The sequence below is a fragment of the Strongylocentrotus purpuratus genome, unplaced genomic scaffold (assembly GCF_000002235.5).
Source record: "Strongylocentrotus purpuratus isolate Spur 01 unplaced genomic scaffold, Spur_5.0 spur5_scaffold_17, whole genome shotgun sequence".
Lineage (NCBI taxonomy): Eukaryota > Metazoa > Echinodermata > Echinoidea > Camarodonta > Strongylocentrotidae > Strongylocentrotus > Strongylocentrotus purpuratus.
The window spans coordinates 16,543,936-16,559,111 of NW_022145602.1; the positions used below are offsets into that span (position 1 = coordinate 16,543,936).

General features: G+C 38.7%; 1 protein-coding gene across 1 annotated transcript; it reads right to left on the reverse strand.

The window, feature by feature from the left end:
• Positions 1–370: 370 nt before the first annotated feature.
• LOC763867 (serine/threonine-protein phosphatase 6 regulatory ankyrin repeat subunit B-like) lies at positions 371–15,170 on the reverse strand. The gene is made up of 9 exons (XM_030988261.1): positions 12,081–15,170; positions 10,853–11,056; positions 8,866–9,023; positions 8,219–8,253; positions 7,489–7,827; positions 5,966–6,213; positions 4,348–4,476; positions 2,279–2,444; positions 371–696 (listed from the first exon to the last, which is right to left on the reverse strand). Exons 1-9 carry the CDS (start codon positions 15,168–15,170, stop codon positions 371–373), a joined length of 4,695 nt encoding a protein of 1,564 aa, XP_030844121.1.
• Positions 15,171–15,176: the final 6 nt, after the last annotated feature.

Genomic DNA, 15,176 nt, shown 5'->3' on the forward strand with positions numbered 1-15,176 from the left:
TAAATACTTACTTTCTTGCGGGTATTCTACCATATACTATGATCAGCCTAGAGAGGAAACGTGAACAGTCATAATATGTATGAAAACAAGCACAACATCTTTATTCACGTTTAAAAAATTAAGAAATAATCATTACAAATACTAGCACTATAAACCTGACGGTGATTGAATTTTCTCCTGCAACAATTGATCCAGCTTATATTTTGTCAAAACTAAGGGGTACGGATTAAGGTTAGGTTAAGGGTTGTAACTGGGTTTTAGGATAGGTTTAGGGTTAGTATCAGGCATAGTGTGGTGCAGGGTTGAAAATAGCTACTCAATTGTAGGAATTTACCGCAGAGCGATTGATGCAAGAGCAAGTGCCATTCAACTAACCTGAAATCTCTGTCTCTTCGGCTGGCGAGACCAAAGATTTCATGAGCGAGATGAAAGTCTTCTTCGCTTCTTGGCCGGAGGCCTGTCTCTTTCTCCATGTCACTAGCATGTCATACATGGCCTGCTGTCTGTCACGGAACCTCCTGTATTCTATGACATCCAACTGTTGTATGGTGAAACCAAGAGCCACTCCCAAATCATAGAATTGGTTCACCGTCATCATCTGAGCTATCGTGATAACATTAATGTCGGGAAGGTCACTGCCAGAGAGCTCTTCCACAGCCCTGGAAAAATATACAGTCAAATCTGATTTGGCAACACCTATACAGAGATACTATGAAGACCGTATACTATGTGCCCCTATTGTTTCCTATTGAGTCTCGTGTGTAAAGACGATCTGCCTTTAAAGATCGCTTTTCTTTTCTCCCTTAAACAGTATCCATATACAGGTCCCCCTACAGGAACTCTCACATTTTGCTTGGGGGGGGGAGGGGAGTGGCCGGTTCAATACAAATTTATTTCCAAAATAGGAATAGACTTATGGTTAATCCTTCATAAATCTTTGATTTCTCTGCGTTGACATTTTAATATTTTTTCTTATAATGTGAAGAAATGATTAGTGTCAATGTAGTGCAATGAATGATATTAGGTGTGTATAGCTGTAGTCCTTTTCTTGAGAGGTATCATGTATATCAAATATTAAATCAACAAAAAGAAAGTGAATCCTTCAGAGATACATTTTTTGACAACAGTATCATAAACAAGAGAGCTTACCGAATAAATGAAGAGGGCTCAGTAGATACTTGGCATGTCGAGTCATCTGCAATAAAAGGAATGCATGATTTTAAAAAGAGAAAAGAAGAAATGGGTGTGGTAGAATAACATTTTATTAATAATGATAACACTAATTATAAAAATAACGATGACAATAATAATAATGACAATGATAGTACCAATATATCTTATTGACCAAATGTAGCCTCATCAGTATAAATACTGTTTTCTCTGGGGCGCTGCAACTTGTCACATGAGCCTACATGTTAGAAAATTGAAACCACAATCATTAACAACAACAGCAAGTACGGGAACAGGAATATAAATAGGAACAACAACAAAAACGATCATAACAACACCACACTCAACCGTAATGATGATAATACTGATTAGTATATGGTCGTATTTACCCAGGGTAGCCTCATAAGTATTTAATAATACTTTAATATTTTTAATATAAATTTGTTATTTTTACCTTAATCCTGATACTATGCTTCAGGCGCTCAGTGTTTTTCAATGAATTATTTTGTACTGGGTACCTATTTACTTTACCTGGTGGAGAGTGGCAAATATAGATTAATGCCTAGCCAAAGGATATTGGATGAACTTCGATGACTTTATTAATATGACATTCTAAATCTAAATTCAAATCCATTTTAAATCCAAATTCATATTCACACCCAAAATAAAATTCAAATTCAAATTCAAATTCAAATTCAATTTCAAATTCAAATTCAAATCCAAAATCCAAATCTAAATCCAAATCTAAATCCGAATTCAAATTAATTAAATATACCTGTTTACTAATTATATGCATAATTTTCCCCCTTGAAGACTGAATAGCTTGCTAGAGGCTTACCCAACATATCAACAACTAATGTATGCAAAGTGAATTCCATCCATTTTACATAGCAGGTGAATCAAATACTTGGTAACAAAGGATTCAGGACAGAAATAAGCATAAATTAAAATACATTTTAAACAGGTTTATTTGCCCCCCCCCCCCGCCCCCCTCCCACAAAACCTTTATAAATCTCTTTTTTTTAAAAACTAATCTGAAAAAAAATCTTAGAATAATCATCATGACTTTCACCAATCTCTTTCATGGGGAATAACATTTTCCACCCACCTGTGTATCTGATGACGAACGCCAACGATTGAGACCTCCTGCCTAGTCTTCCAGCCTGTGAAATCGTCACGTAAATGACTGAGAATTCTGCATCATCCTCGCCAGGAGTCATTGATAACAATAAGTTGTGTCTCTTTCGGCTGTGAGTATCCTTCAAAGAAAGTACCTGTGGGCAAACAAATACAACCAAACAATTAAAGTGAAAGATCTGTATTAAAGATCAACCAGGGGAGGTAACAAAAGTGGTCTTTACGAGCAGGCAGTCTTTATGTACAGGTTTCTATAATACATGGTTCGATGACAAACACAATTCAAGGAAAACGTGGTCTGCATAGACAAGTGATCTTTCTTGCAAGTGGTACCTTAAGGCAGATTTGACCTTATTTTATTCAATGCAATTAGCTATTAAATGAAATTTGAAAGGAAAAGAGCCGATTAAAGATTTTAAAAGATGTTTGAATGCCAGTCAAGGGGAACAAATGTTACCAAGCATTTTTCGATTTTTTACTTGTTGTTGTTTCATATGGAAGGGAACAATCAGAGTTTTACATTAAAGATAAACTTTAGTACTGGTAATGCGATTGCATTGTGAAAGAAAAGGTGTGGAAAGGATCAGAAACAGTTGATCATGTAGCATGTAAGTATTGGTGTGCACTGCAAGGTTCTGGAGTCATCAAAATCATAATAAATTTGACCGAGTCTTGGTAAAGTAACAAGCACTCACATAGAAAGCTATATATGGGACAACAGTCATGGTGTCGGGGCTATTACTACCTTGATTTCCTTGTCTTTCTATGCTCATTACTCAGCCAGTATACATTTTCTTCCAAAATTGTTTGGCACATGTAATTTATTTGTAATCTTGAACATTCAGTGTAAGTTTCGTTTGATTCTGTGAGAATTTTTTACCAGTACTGGAGTTTATCTTTAACATGTGTCTTTAAAGGCCCGGTCCCACTGCACTTACGGATGCAAAGAGGATATAAAACGTAAAAAAATCTTGCCATCCGTTGGAAAACGCTAGGCATCCGTTGTGTACTCATTGCATACGTGTTTCATACGCTCTATCCATCGAGCATCCGTCCACTGTGATTTCATCCGCGCAAAAAGTTTTGAGCTGCACAAAACTTTTAGAACGGATGAACTTCCGCCGTTTACGATGTAAATCCGCGACAAATACGAGCAACAAACGTTCTATGTTCGTTATCATCCGTAAAACGTCCGCTGTATCCTCTCTGCATCCTCTGGGCATCCTCGCAACTCACATCCGCTGCAGCGGACAACGGAAAGAGGGAGGAAAGATAAGGTACATGGAACGTCTATACATCGGTAGTAGCACGGAAATAGAAAGGATGTAAGCGTATGCATCTCGTATATAAAGTATTCAAAGCTGTCATCCACTTCCATCCGCTTTCATTCGCTAGGCTTCCGATGAACATCTGTTTAACATCCCCGCTACATACTACCCACGTCCGTTATTTTCCGTTCTGTTTTCGCAAATTTTGTCCATTTCTGGAGCGGATGAATACGGATGGAGCCACCCCCGAAATTTTGCTCGTCCGCTGTGTCCTTTATACATTCGTTTTGTGTCCATCGGCCAGTGGGACCGGGCCATAAGCTACAAAGTTACAGGTGTTAAAAAAGTGACTTCTCAAGGCACGATTATTTCTATCATTTTACTGCAGAAGAAAAAGAAATGAATACAAATAAACCTGCTTAAGCAAGCAACTGTACATTGAAAGACCACCTGGCCATAAAGACCACATTATCTGTTTCCCTTGAATAGCGTTTGTCATTGTGTACTAAAGGAACCTGTACATAAAGACCACCTGCTTTTTCTGTCTCCCTTGATCGGTCCTAATACATTGAAACCTGTATATAAAAACTGTTAAAGGAGACTAGAAAAGTGGTCTTCAGTGGCAGATGGTCTTTACAGACAGGTTGCTTTAGGACAGGTTTCAATATGAATTAATGTTAAAGGGGAACACCACATAGGGTCATTATAGGCAGGTAGGCTTTCTATACAGCTTTGTATACAGGTATCACTTAATTGGAACATGTTTGCATACCTTAATGTTGCTCATCTTAACTGCACCATCACAAGTTACTGAAATGTCACCGGATTTAGCTTCGATAGAGATCGGAAAGGAGCGATGTGCACTGTGGTATGAACTCTTCTTCTCTTCCTTTTGTACCTCCTATTTAAAAGAAAAAGAACAGAACATAGACTGTATCTCATTCATTAACCATTACAGGTCAGGAATATAGCTACGAAGACAGATCTTTCGCCAACGCGGCACCCGTTCTCTGAAACTCACTGTGTGTGTTATAAATACATATATCTTATTAAAGTTATCTCTGAAGGGCTCAACTGGTTACATAGTGTTCTTCAATTGGACAACAGTAACTTGTTAAAGGGCCACTCTAACCAAAACGGGCTAAAAAGAAAAATAATTTTTGACGGAGATTCCGAACATGACATGAATTTCTTAGAAATCATCACTAATTCTGGAATCTAGCTTTAAAAACTACGACTCAGAACGCTCAGAAAAAGCCCAGTTTCGGAGCTGTATTGCGCAATAGAATATGATGTCACTGCAGGAGCCTCTCCGGTGAAAAGGAGGGTTATTTAGGTATTAAAATGTCTTTAAAAGGGCAAACTATGATATTGATTGGGGGGAAAAAAGACATTTATTCGAGAGAAAAAAATATACACTTGATAATCTCAGTACGTTTCTGGCAATTTTGTCATTCCTAATGTAAGATCCTTAGTTGTAGGACAAATCGGACATGCCCGCAATGACGTCAAATACGTCTTCAAGGCCACGTGACCGTTTTACCCTTTTTCGAGGGGCGTAGCCCAGCAAGCTTTAGAACTGTGAATAATGGATGGTTATTATTATTTTTTGGTCAATTTAGAGATTTTCTGAAAAATCAGAGACTGGAATATTAATAAGTAGAGGTGTATTCATGTTTTGAAAGGCTATGTTAGTTGGGTAAGGGTGGCCCTTTAATGAGACCAAATATTCCAATGTCAGTTTCTACTTAGTTATATGTAATATCTTCAATCTACTTGTATGGACCCAATGTATCTACATGCATGTCTATAATTATGGTGGCCCAACAGCTCCGCAAACAATTGGTCCAGGATATATCTAAAAGTCTAGAAGCTCGTGTGTAGAAGGGACACACCCTATGCAAGCTAGTTTATACTCTCTCAAAGATAAGGGTGTATATTTGGTTTTTAGTGTGCTCTCCAATGGCTGCAAATTACAAGAAGATGAAGGAATAATCATATGGGCAAAATGGGGTTGCCCATATAGATCCCATTTGAATCTTCAGTGCTTACTCGTATGGGGCCCATATGGGGATTCCAAAGAGGGGGCTATATGGGAACTTCCACCCTTTGATGCCCATAAGGGATAGTGCACATCATGCCCACAATTTTCCCCACACCAGATAGGCCCTGGGACGAACCCATATGGGCCACCTGGGATGGCTCATATGCTCCCTATACGAATGGTGGGTGCAATATCATATATGGAGTCTATATGGGCAGACCCATGTGGGACCCATATTGGAACTCAAGGTACATGTGACCAATATGAGCATGCTCCCTGGGAAGATATCTTAAGGGAGTGAGATCATAAAAGTGAACCGAGTTGAACCGAAGTATTTCTAACTGACCATTTCAATCCCCGGGATATCTGCATTCAGGTGGAGATGAACATCAAACTCTTTGCCTCGTTCAATCTTGTCCGGTACGTATGGGGTACACATGAATTGAAGCTGGATGATTTGTTGCTCAAGAGGGATAAGAACCCACCACTCGGCAGGGTGGTCGATGTACAACTCAAGATGTCTCTTAAGGACTTTGCAGTACGGCCATTTGTCAGCTGCAGCAGATGATTTTGTCCTCGAAATACTCGGTAAACCTATGATTAGAGTCACAATGTCTTACATTCTTTAATGATCATTTGAGCAACATGAGGCAAGATACATGCCTATTATGGAAAAGAGATTACTGTTTGGAATGATAATGACTTTAAAGATCAAGTTGATTACTAATCATGCAACTGGATGTTTTTAATGATTTTCATGAAAAGAAACTGACACATTTTCCCATAAAATCAGATGCACAGACAGAGATGTGTACACGGAACTAAACACAAATGTTTGGACCAAACTTTATTGGTATTTATTACCACATTTTGAATAAGAACATAAAAGCAATCTTTTTTCAGGAGACTTTTCTACTAGGGTATTCTTCCAAAATGACAAATGAAGAATGAAAAAAAAATCAATCATAAATTAATTTTCATCTTAACCAGAGCTCAACCTTCTCTTTAAGTCATTTAGTATTTAAAGTACTTTGGTAGCCATTTTAAGGTAATCCTTTCAACAGTTATCATAAATGCATTGTCCATATGACATATTAAGGTCATCCTGTCAACAGTTAGCATAAATACATTGCCAATATGACATATTAACAGCCCTTGAGTCACGTTTCAGTCTATGAAGATTTAAATTAAGAATGATTTTTCAAAAGACATTTTGGTCCGTTTTCTACTCATTCAATTACCGTCATAAAACCCTGAGTCAAAGATCATGTTCAACTAAAACCTTAAATAAATATTCTTATTTAAACCTCATTTTTGACACAATCATAGCAAACTATTGGGTAGTACAACTACATGAACACTTTTACAAAAGCATGTTCTTTGAAAACTTAACTGGTTCATACATTCACTTGATTCATTTAAACGTTTTATTAACACTGTCTTGGTTTAAAGACCAGGGGGGTGTTTCACAAAGATCCTAAGTAGAACTTAACACTAAGTTGGACTTAAAAATTATGGACAGCCATTGGAGCCTTAACATGAAATATATTCAAAAGCAGAAATTCAAGTATTTTAGACTTTTTATAAATTCCACATCAAGAACATAGAATCTCCCATGATAATAGAAAATATGAATGATTTAAATCAACATTTTATGTCTTTTAAAATAACTTTTACAAAATGTTTTCAAGGATGCTAATGGCTTTCCATAATTTTTAAGTCCAACTTAGAGATAAGTTCAACTTAGGATCTTTGTGAAACACCCCCCTGGATCCCTTGGGTAACCAGGAGGAAAAGAATGGTTTAAAGTAGTTTAGTTTGGGAAATAAAATTTCAATAATAAACGTTGCAACAATGGATCTAACCTACCCTTTCTTGGATCCCAAATATGTGAGACGATGTCTGGTATCACTTGTTCAGGGTGGGTGACCAAGGTGGAATGTGGTATAATGATCTTAACAGGTTGGTGGAAGACCATGTTTGGAGGGTCACATCTGATCCCGTATGCTGCCATTGATGTGTCATCTTGGATGACAACACCGGGGAGGTTTCTCACAACGGTAAGGGTGATCTTGCAAGATTCGTTCTGTTCGACAGCCCCAGGTGGGATAGCCATTGAAATGCCATGTTGTTCCAGTTCGAGCTCTTTACCGTCACATCCAACCTCAGCAGAGACAGCGTTGACCACTGGTGGTGTCGACTCTTTAGCTGCACATCAAAATTCATCAAAGAGAGATTAAGAATGATTCGGGCCAAAAATAGAGCTGAGTACCTTTCCACTGAAAAAACACTATCCAGAAGCAACGGAAATAGTTTGACTGTGTTTTACATAACAATCGATGTAGGTTTTGGAATGATAAAAAAAGAAAAGCAAATGATTCCTGCCATATTGGTATGGGTTTAGGAGAAGCCAATAATGTCAATCATTTATCTGTACTTCTGAAAGAAAATTTGGCAATTCCCCTCAAGTTTTCTTGTTCTGTTCTGGCTCTTACAATGCACCCATATCAATAAAAATTGAAAACCTTAAGAATTGTTGATTGATCATTATTTGTTTATGATACACTATGTTTATTATTTATTTATTAGAGAGTGTTACCTCGATAAGCTCTGATGATATCCATGTTAGGAGATCTGAGAATAAATGCAAACGACAACAAAGACAAATTGACAATATCATATTGTTTCAACCTTCAGGATATTCTTGGGCAAGCAAAAGGTACTTCAACAAATATCCACAGATCTGTTACCCATGGATAAGTCCCACTCTCTTGCTTTTCAGAATAATTATTGCTAAAGTAATGGAGGTGCTTCATATATGACTACTTTTTGTTTGTTTTTTCTTTAAAAAAAAAACAATTCCACCTGGATACTACAGGATATACTCTTGGTGTATATATTAATGACTGCATACTTTTATATTCCCATATCCAGTGTTTGTCTCAAGTTTTATTTCTTGCAATTTTACAATATAACTAACTGGTTTCGAATGGAGTTACTGAAACATTAAGTGTTAATCTTCACATACTGCTCTTTATATTGGTTAAATAAAGAAATCAAATGTATAAATCAGCCCGAAACCCAAATCCAAATTTAAGAAAGCAATGTTACTCATTTTTATTTGTTTTTAAAATACTAATAACTATATTTTGTAAAGCAATTTACCAGTTACAACGTAGACCGCTCAACTATGACACCATTTCTACACTTCTTCAAAATGCCCATGTTAATTTAATCCTTCCCTACCTTGAGAATATCATCTGGCGGATAATTTCATCCTTGGCATAGTGGACTGGTAGGTTGCCATGGTTATCCTTGATGTTCGGCTTTGCTCCGTGGTCCAAGAGATAGAAGACCAGGGCCTTCCTGGGAGACAATTCATTCTGATAGAACTCTTCTGAGATCTAGAACAATAGAAACGATTGTTTAAACTTTGGGAGGCCCTTGTGTTTCTGAAGATTTATCCACAGGTTTATAATTCCAAAAAAAAAAAAATCGTTTTCTGATAGTTCGTTTATGTTTGTAATTCCGAACGTTAAATAACTATCATTACTCCAAAGGTTTGCATTCCGAAAATAATATAAGGTTCGTTATCTCAAAGTTTTAATTCTATGATACAAAATTCTTTTGTCATTTTTGCAATAATGAACTCTATTTCTTTTTCGGAAATTACGAGTCCTCTGTGATTTTCAGAATTATGAATCCGATTAAATTTTTTCAGAAATAAGAACCTTAAAAAAAAAAATTGTATTTAACTTTACGAGATGGAAATTTAACATCGAAATTCGAATGGCAATGTGCCATATGTAATTTTCTTTTAGAGACTAATTCATTGTTAAATTGCTATGCTCACTCATGTGTGAATGGTATGATTCAAATTGCATAATTGTAAGTAATTCGGTTAAGCCCCCATCACACCAAACTAGTTCTCACTACGTTCTGTAACCGTCCTAGAAAATCGTAAAACTGGTTGTGATCGGGGCCGAATGTGTAAATAATTTATATAATAAGATTCTAGTTCGTTCATAAACAGTCCTCAATACGTCCATCTCGTCTGTACCCCGTCCACAGTCAGTTCATAAAAATTAAAATTTGCCATTTCCAGGCAGTCCACGCCAAGTCCGTAGTCCGTTTAAACCCATTATTAACTAGTTCTACCTCGTTTCTAATATGTCCAAACCCATTATAACTAGTTCGCATCTTGTTCTAACTAGTTTTTAACTCGACCAACCCGTTCAGAGACAGTTCAACTTGACCTCATCTCGTTCTTAGTGCGTTCCAACGCGCTCCTAGCGTTTGGAATCCCGTCCTGGCTCGGGAGCTATTCGCGTTCTCGCCATTCATCATTCCAGTTCAACTTCAACGCTTCAAGCTTTGCAGATCAAGACGTTCAAGTGAAGCCCCCATCACACCAAACTAGTTCTCACTACGTTCTGGAAAATGTTGCCAAACGGGCTCAAACTGTGTGCAAACGATGTGAACGTATTATCAACTATTTACGATCTTTTTAAGAACTGTATGGACGGGCACGGACTGGCTTGTGCAGGAAGGGTGATCTAGAACTTTAAAACTGTTTAAAACTTTCCCCGTCCTGCAACTAGATGGAGTGACAACGTACTTAAAACGAGATGGACGTACTACGGACGGAATTGCCATACTATAAACGGAATTGCCGTACTTCGATCCTACTAGAAACATGCTACAACGTGATGTGGTCGAGCATCGATTATTAAGAACGCGATGTGTTTTATAGCCCTCGAACCAAGACGGGATTGCACAAGCACGGTAGGAGCGTGTTCGAACGCACTAAGAACGAGATGAGGACGAATTGGACAGTCTCTGAACGGGGCGGTTGGGTTATGAACTAGTTAGAACAAGTTGCGAACTAGTAAGAATGGTTTGGACTCCTTGGAAATGTCAAACTTACCCGATCTGAACGTGATTTGAACTGACTGTGGACGGGTACAGACGAGTTGGACGTATTGTTGACTGTTAATGGACGAACTAGGATCGTATTAAAGACATGAGTCAAGTCCGAGCCCATCCATGAATCAAATCGTAATTAGTTGATTTACGTTCCTCTTTGTTCGCACACAGTTTAAGCCCGTTTGGCAATATTTTCGAGAACGTAGTAAGAACTAGTTTGGTGTGATGGGGCTTAAGTTAGGAAATTACTACAGAGCAGTTGCCGTACAATCCCAGGGACAGTGTGTTCTAGAGTTCATCATCTTACCTTTTGGAGTACTGGTGTTGCTTCAACTTTAAATTCCTTTCGACCAGAAAGTCTGATGGCTTCGTGAAGACAGGTCTGTCCGTCTATGGACTGGATGTTGAGATCGGCGCCATGAGAAACTAATGCCTCGATGATGGAGGTGTAGCCATTTTGCGTGGCTAAATGAACTGGTGTGCAGCCTTTCTCAGCATGTTGTTCAACAACCTGTGTAAAACACCAGCCTCAAGAATTAAGAATCTACAAACAGAACAGCTTTTTATAAAGCAGTTCCTTTTCTAGTATTCCATATCTTTAATCACCACATAGACTTAAATATATACAGATATTAACATTTAAGCAATTATTATACCGTGAGACCTGTCTGTTTTGCTCACCCATGGGAGAAAAAAGAGTGGTCACTGTAGACAGATGGCCTTTCTACCTAGGTTCTCAAACACACATTCCTTTCTCTAGAGGGAGGCAAAATAAACGGCTACGACAAAAAAGTGGCTTTCAAAGATAAATGGCCACTAAGAAAGGTTTGACTTTATGTACTGGAACAAGATAGGTTTTGAAAATTCTTTGTGGAATCATTTCACCCTTTTTCATAATTTAGACAATCTAAGAAAGTTTTAAAGGTACTATGTCCCATTTGCAGGCCAAAATAATGAAAAGGTTAAATTCCAACGGTATTTGAAAGATAATATTAATTTAGAACTTCCCTAAAAAAAGGGGTGTTTGAAAATGTCTGCAAGTGGGAAAATAACGACTATTAGTTATCGAATCGACTTAGGAGCTATTGAGCCAATAAGTAATAGTCTTGATATTCAGACCATTGTAGCGAATGGCTGTACGTTTTATGCTGCGCAAAGATTCAATCAGTTTAATTTTGGCCATTACAAGAAGTGGGTAATTGATGTAGACAAATGCTAATGTACCCTTTACAGCTCATTTTATGTTTGTTATTACCAAAGAAGAAAAAGCCAGTCAGTCACTCAATAGTGTCTGGCAGTAAAGTCTAGCAAGTAAACGGGTTTCCTTGCATAATTTGAATATTAGGAGACTACTAACATTTAAATATCACAGTTCTACAGAATTTGAGGTTGGCTGCAAAATGGACACAGTATCTTTAATAGGTTATAAAGGTTATTTCAATTTATATTGGTATGACTTTGATTCTTGTGAGAATGTTGATAAACAGTATGCTATTTATTTCATTTTAAATCTATATGAATTATGAATTAAATACCCTTTTCTTCTTATCTTCTGTTAAACCCTCAGTGTCTGCATGGCCACTATGGGAAGAAATGTGTTTCTGCCCTTTAGCACACCACGTATCCGGACTTGTCCCATGCACTTGGTCTTGTTCTGCAGCGAGTTGCAACGCAGGTTTACTCAGATTTACTTCAGCTCCGTGCTCCAAAAGATATCTTGTGACATCGGTATGTCCATTTGCTGCAGACAAATGCAATGCAGATGATCCCTTCTTGGTAACCTTGCTAACATCTGCAAGTTGCTGAAGTAGACACCTCATGACATCGATGTGACCGTTCTGAGCAGCAATGTGCAAGGGAGTCCAACCGTCATTGTCTGTCGCATCAATTTCGGCTCCGTGGTTGAGCAAGCCTTTTGTGATATCGAGATGACCATTCTGCACTCCAACATGTAGGGCTGTAGAACCTTTCTCCTTGGTGGCTCCGTTGACCTCTGTTCCTCGCCTAAGGAAATGCTCGGTAACGTTACAATGGCCAACAAATGCAGCAACATGCAAAGGCGAGATATCATCAACATCTCCTCTGGCCACTTCAGCTCCTTGTACAAGTAGATAATCTACAATATTAAGATGACCCATTTGCGCAGCAAAGTGCAGAGCAGTCCAGCCAACATTGTTGCTTTCATTCACATCAGCTCCTCGACTGATCAGATACCGAACAATTGCAAGACAGCCGCCTTCTGTAGCATATTGCAATGATGTGCGACCAACCGTTCTGCCTCCTTGACTTACAAGAAGATCTTGAATGTCAAGATCAGACAATCTCAGTGGCAAATGCACAGTAACCATTCCACCTTGAGCTGTCTTATCCTCATCACCATCTTGAGATTTGATTCTACCAAGATCACTTTCTGGAGCACCTCTAAAGACAGTGAGAGAATCAACGAGTCTGCTAACTCCATGACTTACATGACTCTGCACACATCGCACAACATCATAGTGACCATACTGTCCATCAAATTGTAACATGACAGAGTCACGCACACTTCTCTTATTCAGTTCAGAACCTTGGCTGAGCAGATACTTCGTAATGTCGATCTGCCGACAATATACAGCATAATGAAGAGCAGTGGCTCCATGTGCGTCGCAATTACCTACATCAACTCCATGATCGATTAGGGATTTGACGATATCTAAATGGCCAGACGATGATGCAATAACTAGGGCAGTCATTCCAAAGTCATTTCCTTTATTCATATCGGCCCCTTCACTGATCAGATATTCCACGACATCCAAATGGCCTTTCTTTGAGGCACAATGCAAGGCACACCTACCAAAGTCATTGCTAGAATTCACATCAGCTCCTTGACTTAGCAAATATTTTGTCATATCAAGGTGTCCATTACTTGCTGCAATGTGTAAGGCTCTCCAACCAAAAGAACCAGCTTTATCTAGCTCGGCTCCTTGACTGACTTGATCTTTCATGGAATCAAGATCGCCTCTCTCTGCAGCGGTATGAAACTCCGTCCAATGAACTATATTGGCTTTGGCCAGCTCCGCTTGCTGACTAAGCAAAGCCCTTGAAATAAGAACATGACCAGCAGCTGCGGCAAGGTATAAGGCTGACCATCCTTGGCCATTGGCCTTATCAACATCAGCTCCTTGTTTGGTCAGATATTTGACGACATCAAGATGACCATTCTTTGAGGCTAGATATAATACACTCATAGCGTCATTTTCTACTTTATTCACCTCAGCACCTTGACCGATCAATTCTTTGATAACATCAAGATGACCATTCTGTGAAGCTAGATGTAATGCATTCCAACCATCATTTTCGACTTTATTCACCTCAGCACCTTGACCGATCAATTCTTTGATAACATCAAGATGACCATTCTGTGAAGCTAGATGTAATGCATTCCAACCATCATCTTCAACTCTATTCACCTCGGCTCCTTGACTGATCAATACTTTGACAACATCTTGATGTCCATTTAGAGCAGCTGAATGTAATGCAGTCCAACCATCACTTTTGCCCTTATTGACCTCGGCTCCTTGACTGATCAGATAGTTTGTTATCTCACGATGACCATTCTGTGCAGCTAGATGTAATGCAGTAAAACCGTCATTACCAACTGTATTCACCTCGGCTGCTCTACCGACCAGTTCTTGGATGAGGTCAAGATGACCATTCTGTGAAGCTAGATGTAATGCATTCCAACCATCATCTTCAACTCTATTCACCTCGGCTCCTTGACTGATCAATACTTTGACAACATCTTGATGTCCATTTAGAGCAGCTGAATGTAATGCAGTCCAACCATCACTTTTGCCCTTATTGACCTCGGCTCCTTGACTGATCAGATAGTTTGTTATCTCACGATGACCATTCTGTGCAGCTAGATGTAATGCAGTAAAACCGTCATTATCAACTGTATTCACCTCGGCTCCTCTACCGACCAGTTCTTGGATGAGGTCAAGATGACCATTCTGTGAAGCTAGATGTAATGCATTCCAACCATCATCTTCAACTCTATTCACCTCGGCTCCTTGACTGATCAATACTTTGACAACATCTTGATGTCCATTTAGAGCAGCTGAATGTAATGCAGTCCAACCATCACTTTTGCCCTTATTGACCTCGGCTCCTTGACTGATCAGATAGTTTGTTATCTCACGATGACCTTTCTGTGCAGCTATATATAATGGGGTCAAACCGTCATTTTCGACTTTATTCACCTCAGCACCTTGACCGATCAATTCTTTGATAACATCAAGATGACCATTCTGTGAAGCTAGATGTAATGCATTCCAACCATCATCTTCAACTCTATTCACCTCGGCTCCTTGACTGATCAATACTTTGACAACATCTTGATGTCCATTTAGAGCAGCTGAATGTAATGCAGTAAAACCGTCATTATCAACTGTATTCACCTCGGCTCCTCTACCGACCAGTTCTTGGATGAGGTCAAGTTGTCCATTCTGCGCAGCACTGCTTAGTGCACTCTGCAAATCTTCAACACGGCCATCTTGTTCATTTCCCTCCTTACTGTCTCTGTGGATCAGACTTTTGGCGTTGCCTTTACGACTGACCCCCTTTTTGAAAATCTTCTTCCACATTCCTAG

What these genes read in the sequence shown, in the direction of transcription:
- LOC763867 (XM_030988261.1), bottom strand. Translation starts at nt 15,170, where the DNA reads ATGTGGAAGAAGATTTTCAAAAAGGGGGTCAGTCGTAAAGGCAACGCC. An exon ending in CGCCAGATGATATTCTCAAG is followed by an intron (nt 8,254 to 8,865) that starts GTAGGGAAGGAT and finishes ATTTATTCTCAG; the next exon opens with ATCTCCTAACATGGATATCA. An exon ending in GTTCGTCATCAGATACACAG is followed by an intron (nt 697 to 2,278) that starts GTGGGTGGAAAA and finishes ATCTCTGTATAG; the next exon opens with GTGTTGCCAAATCAGATTTG.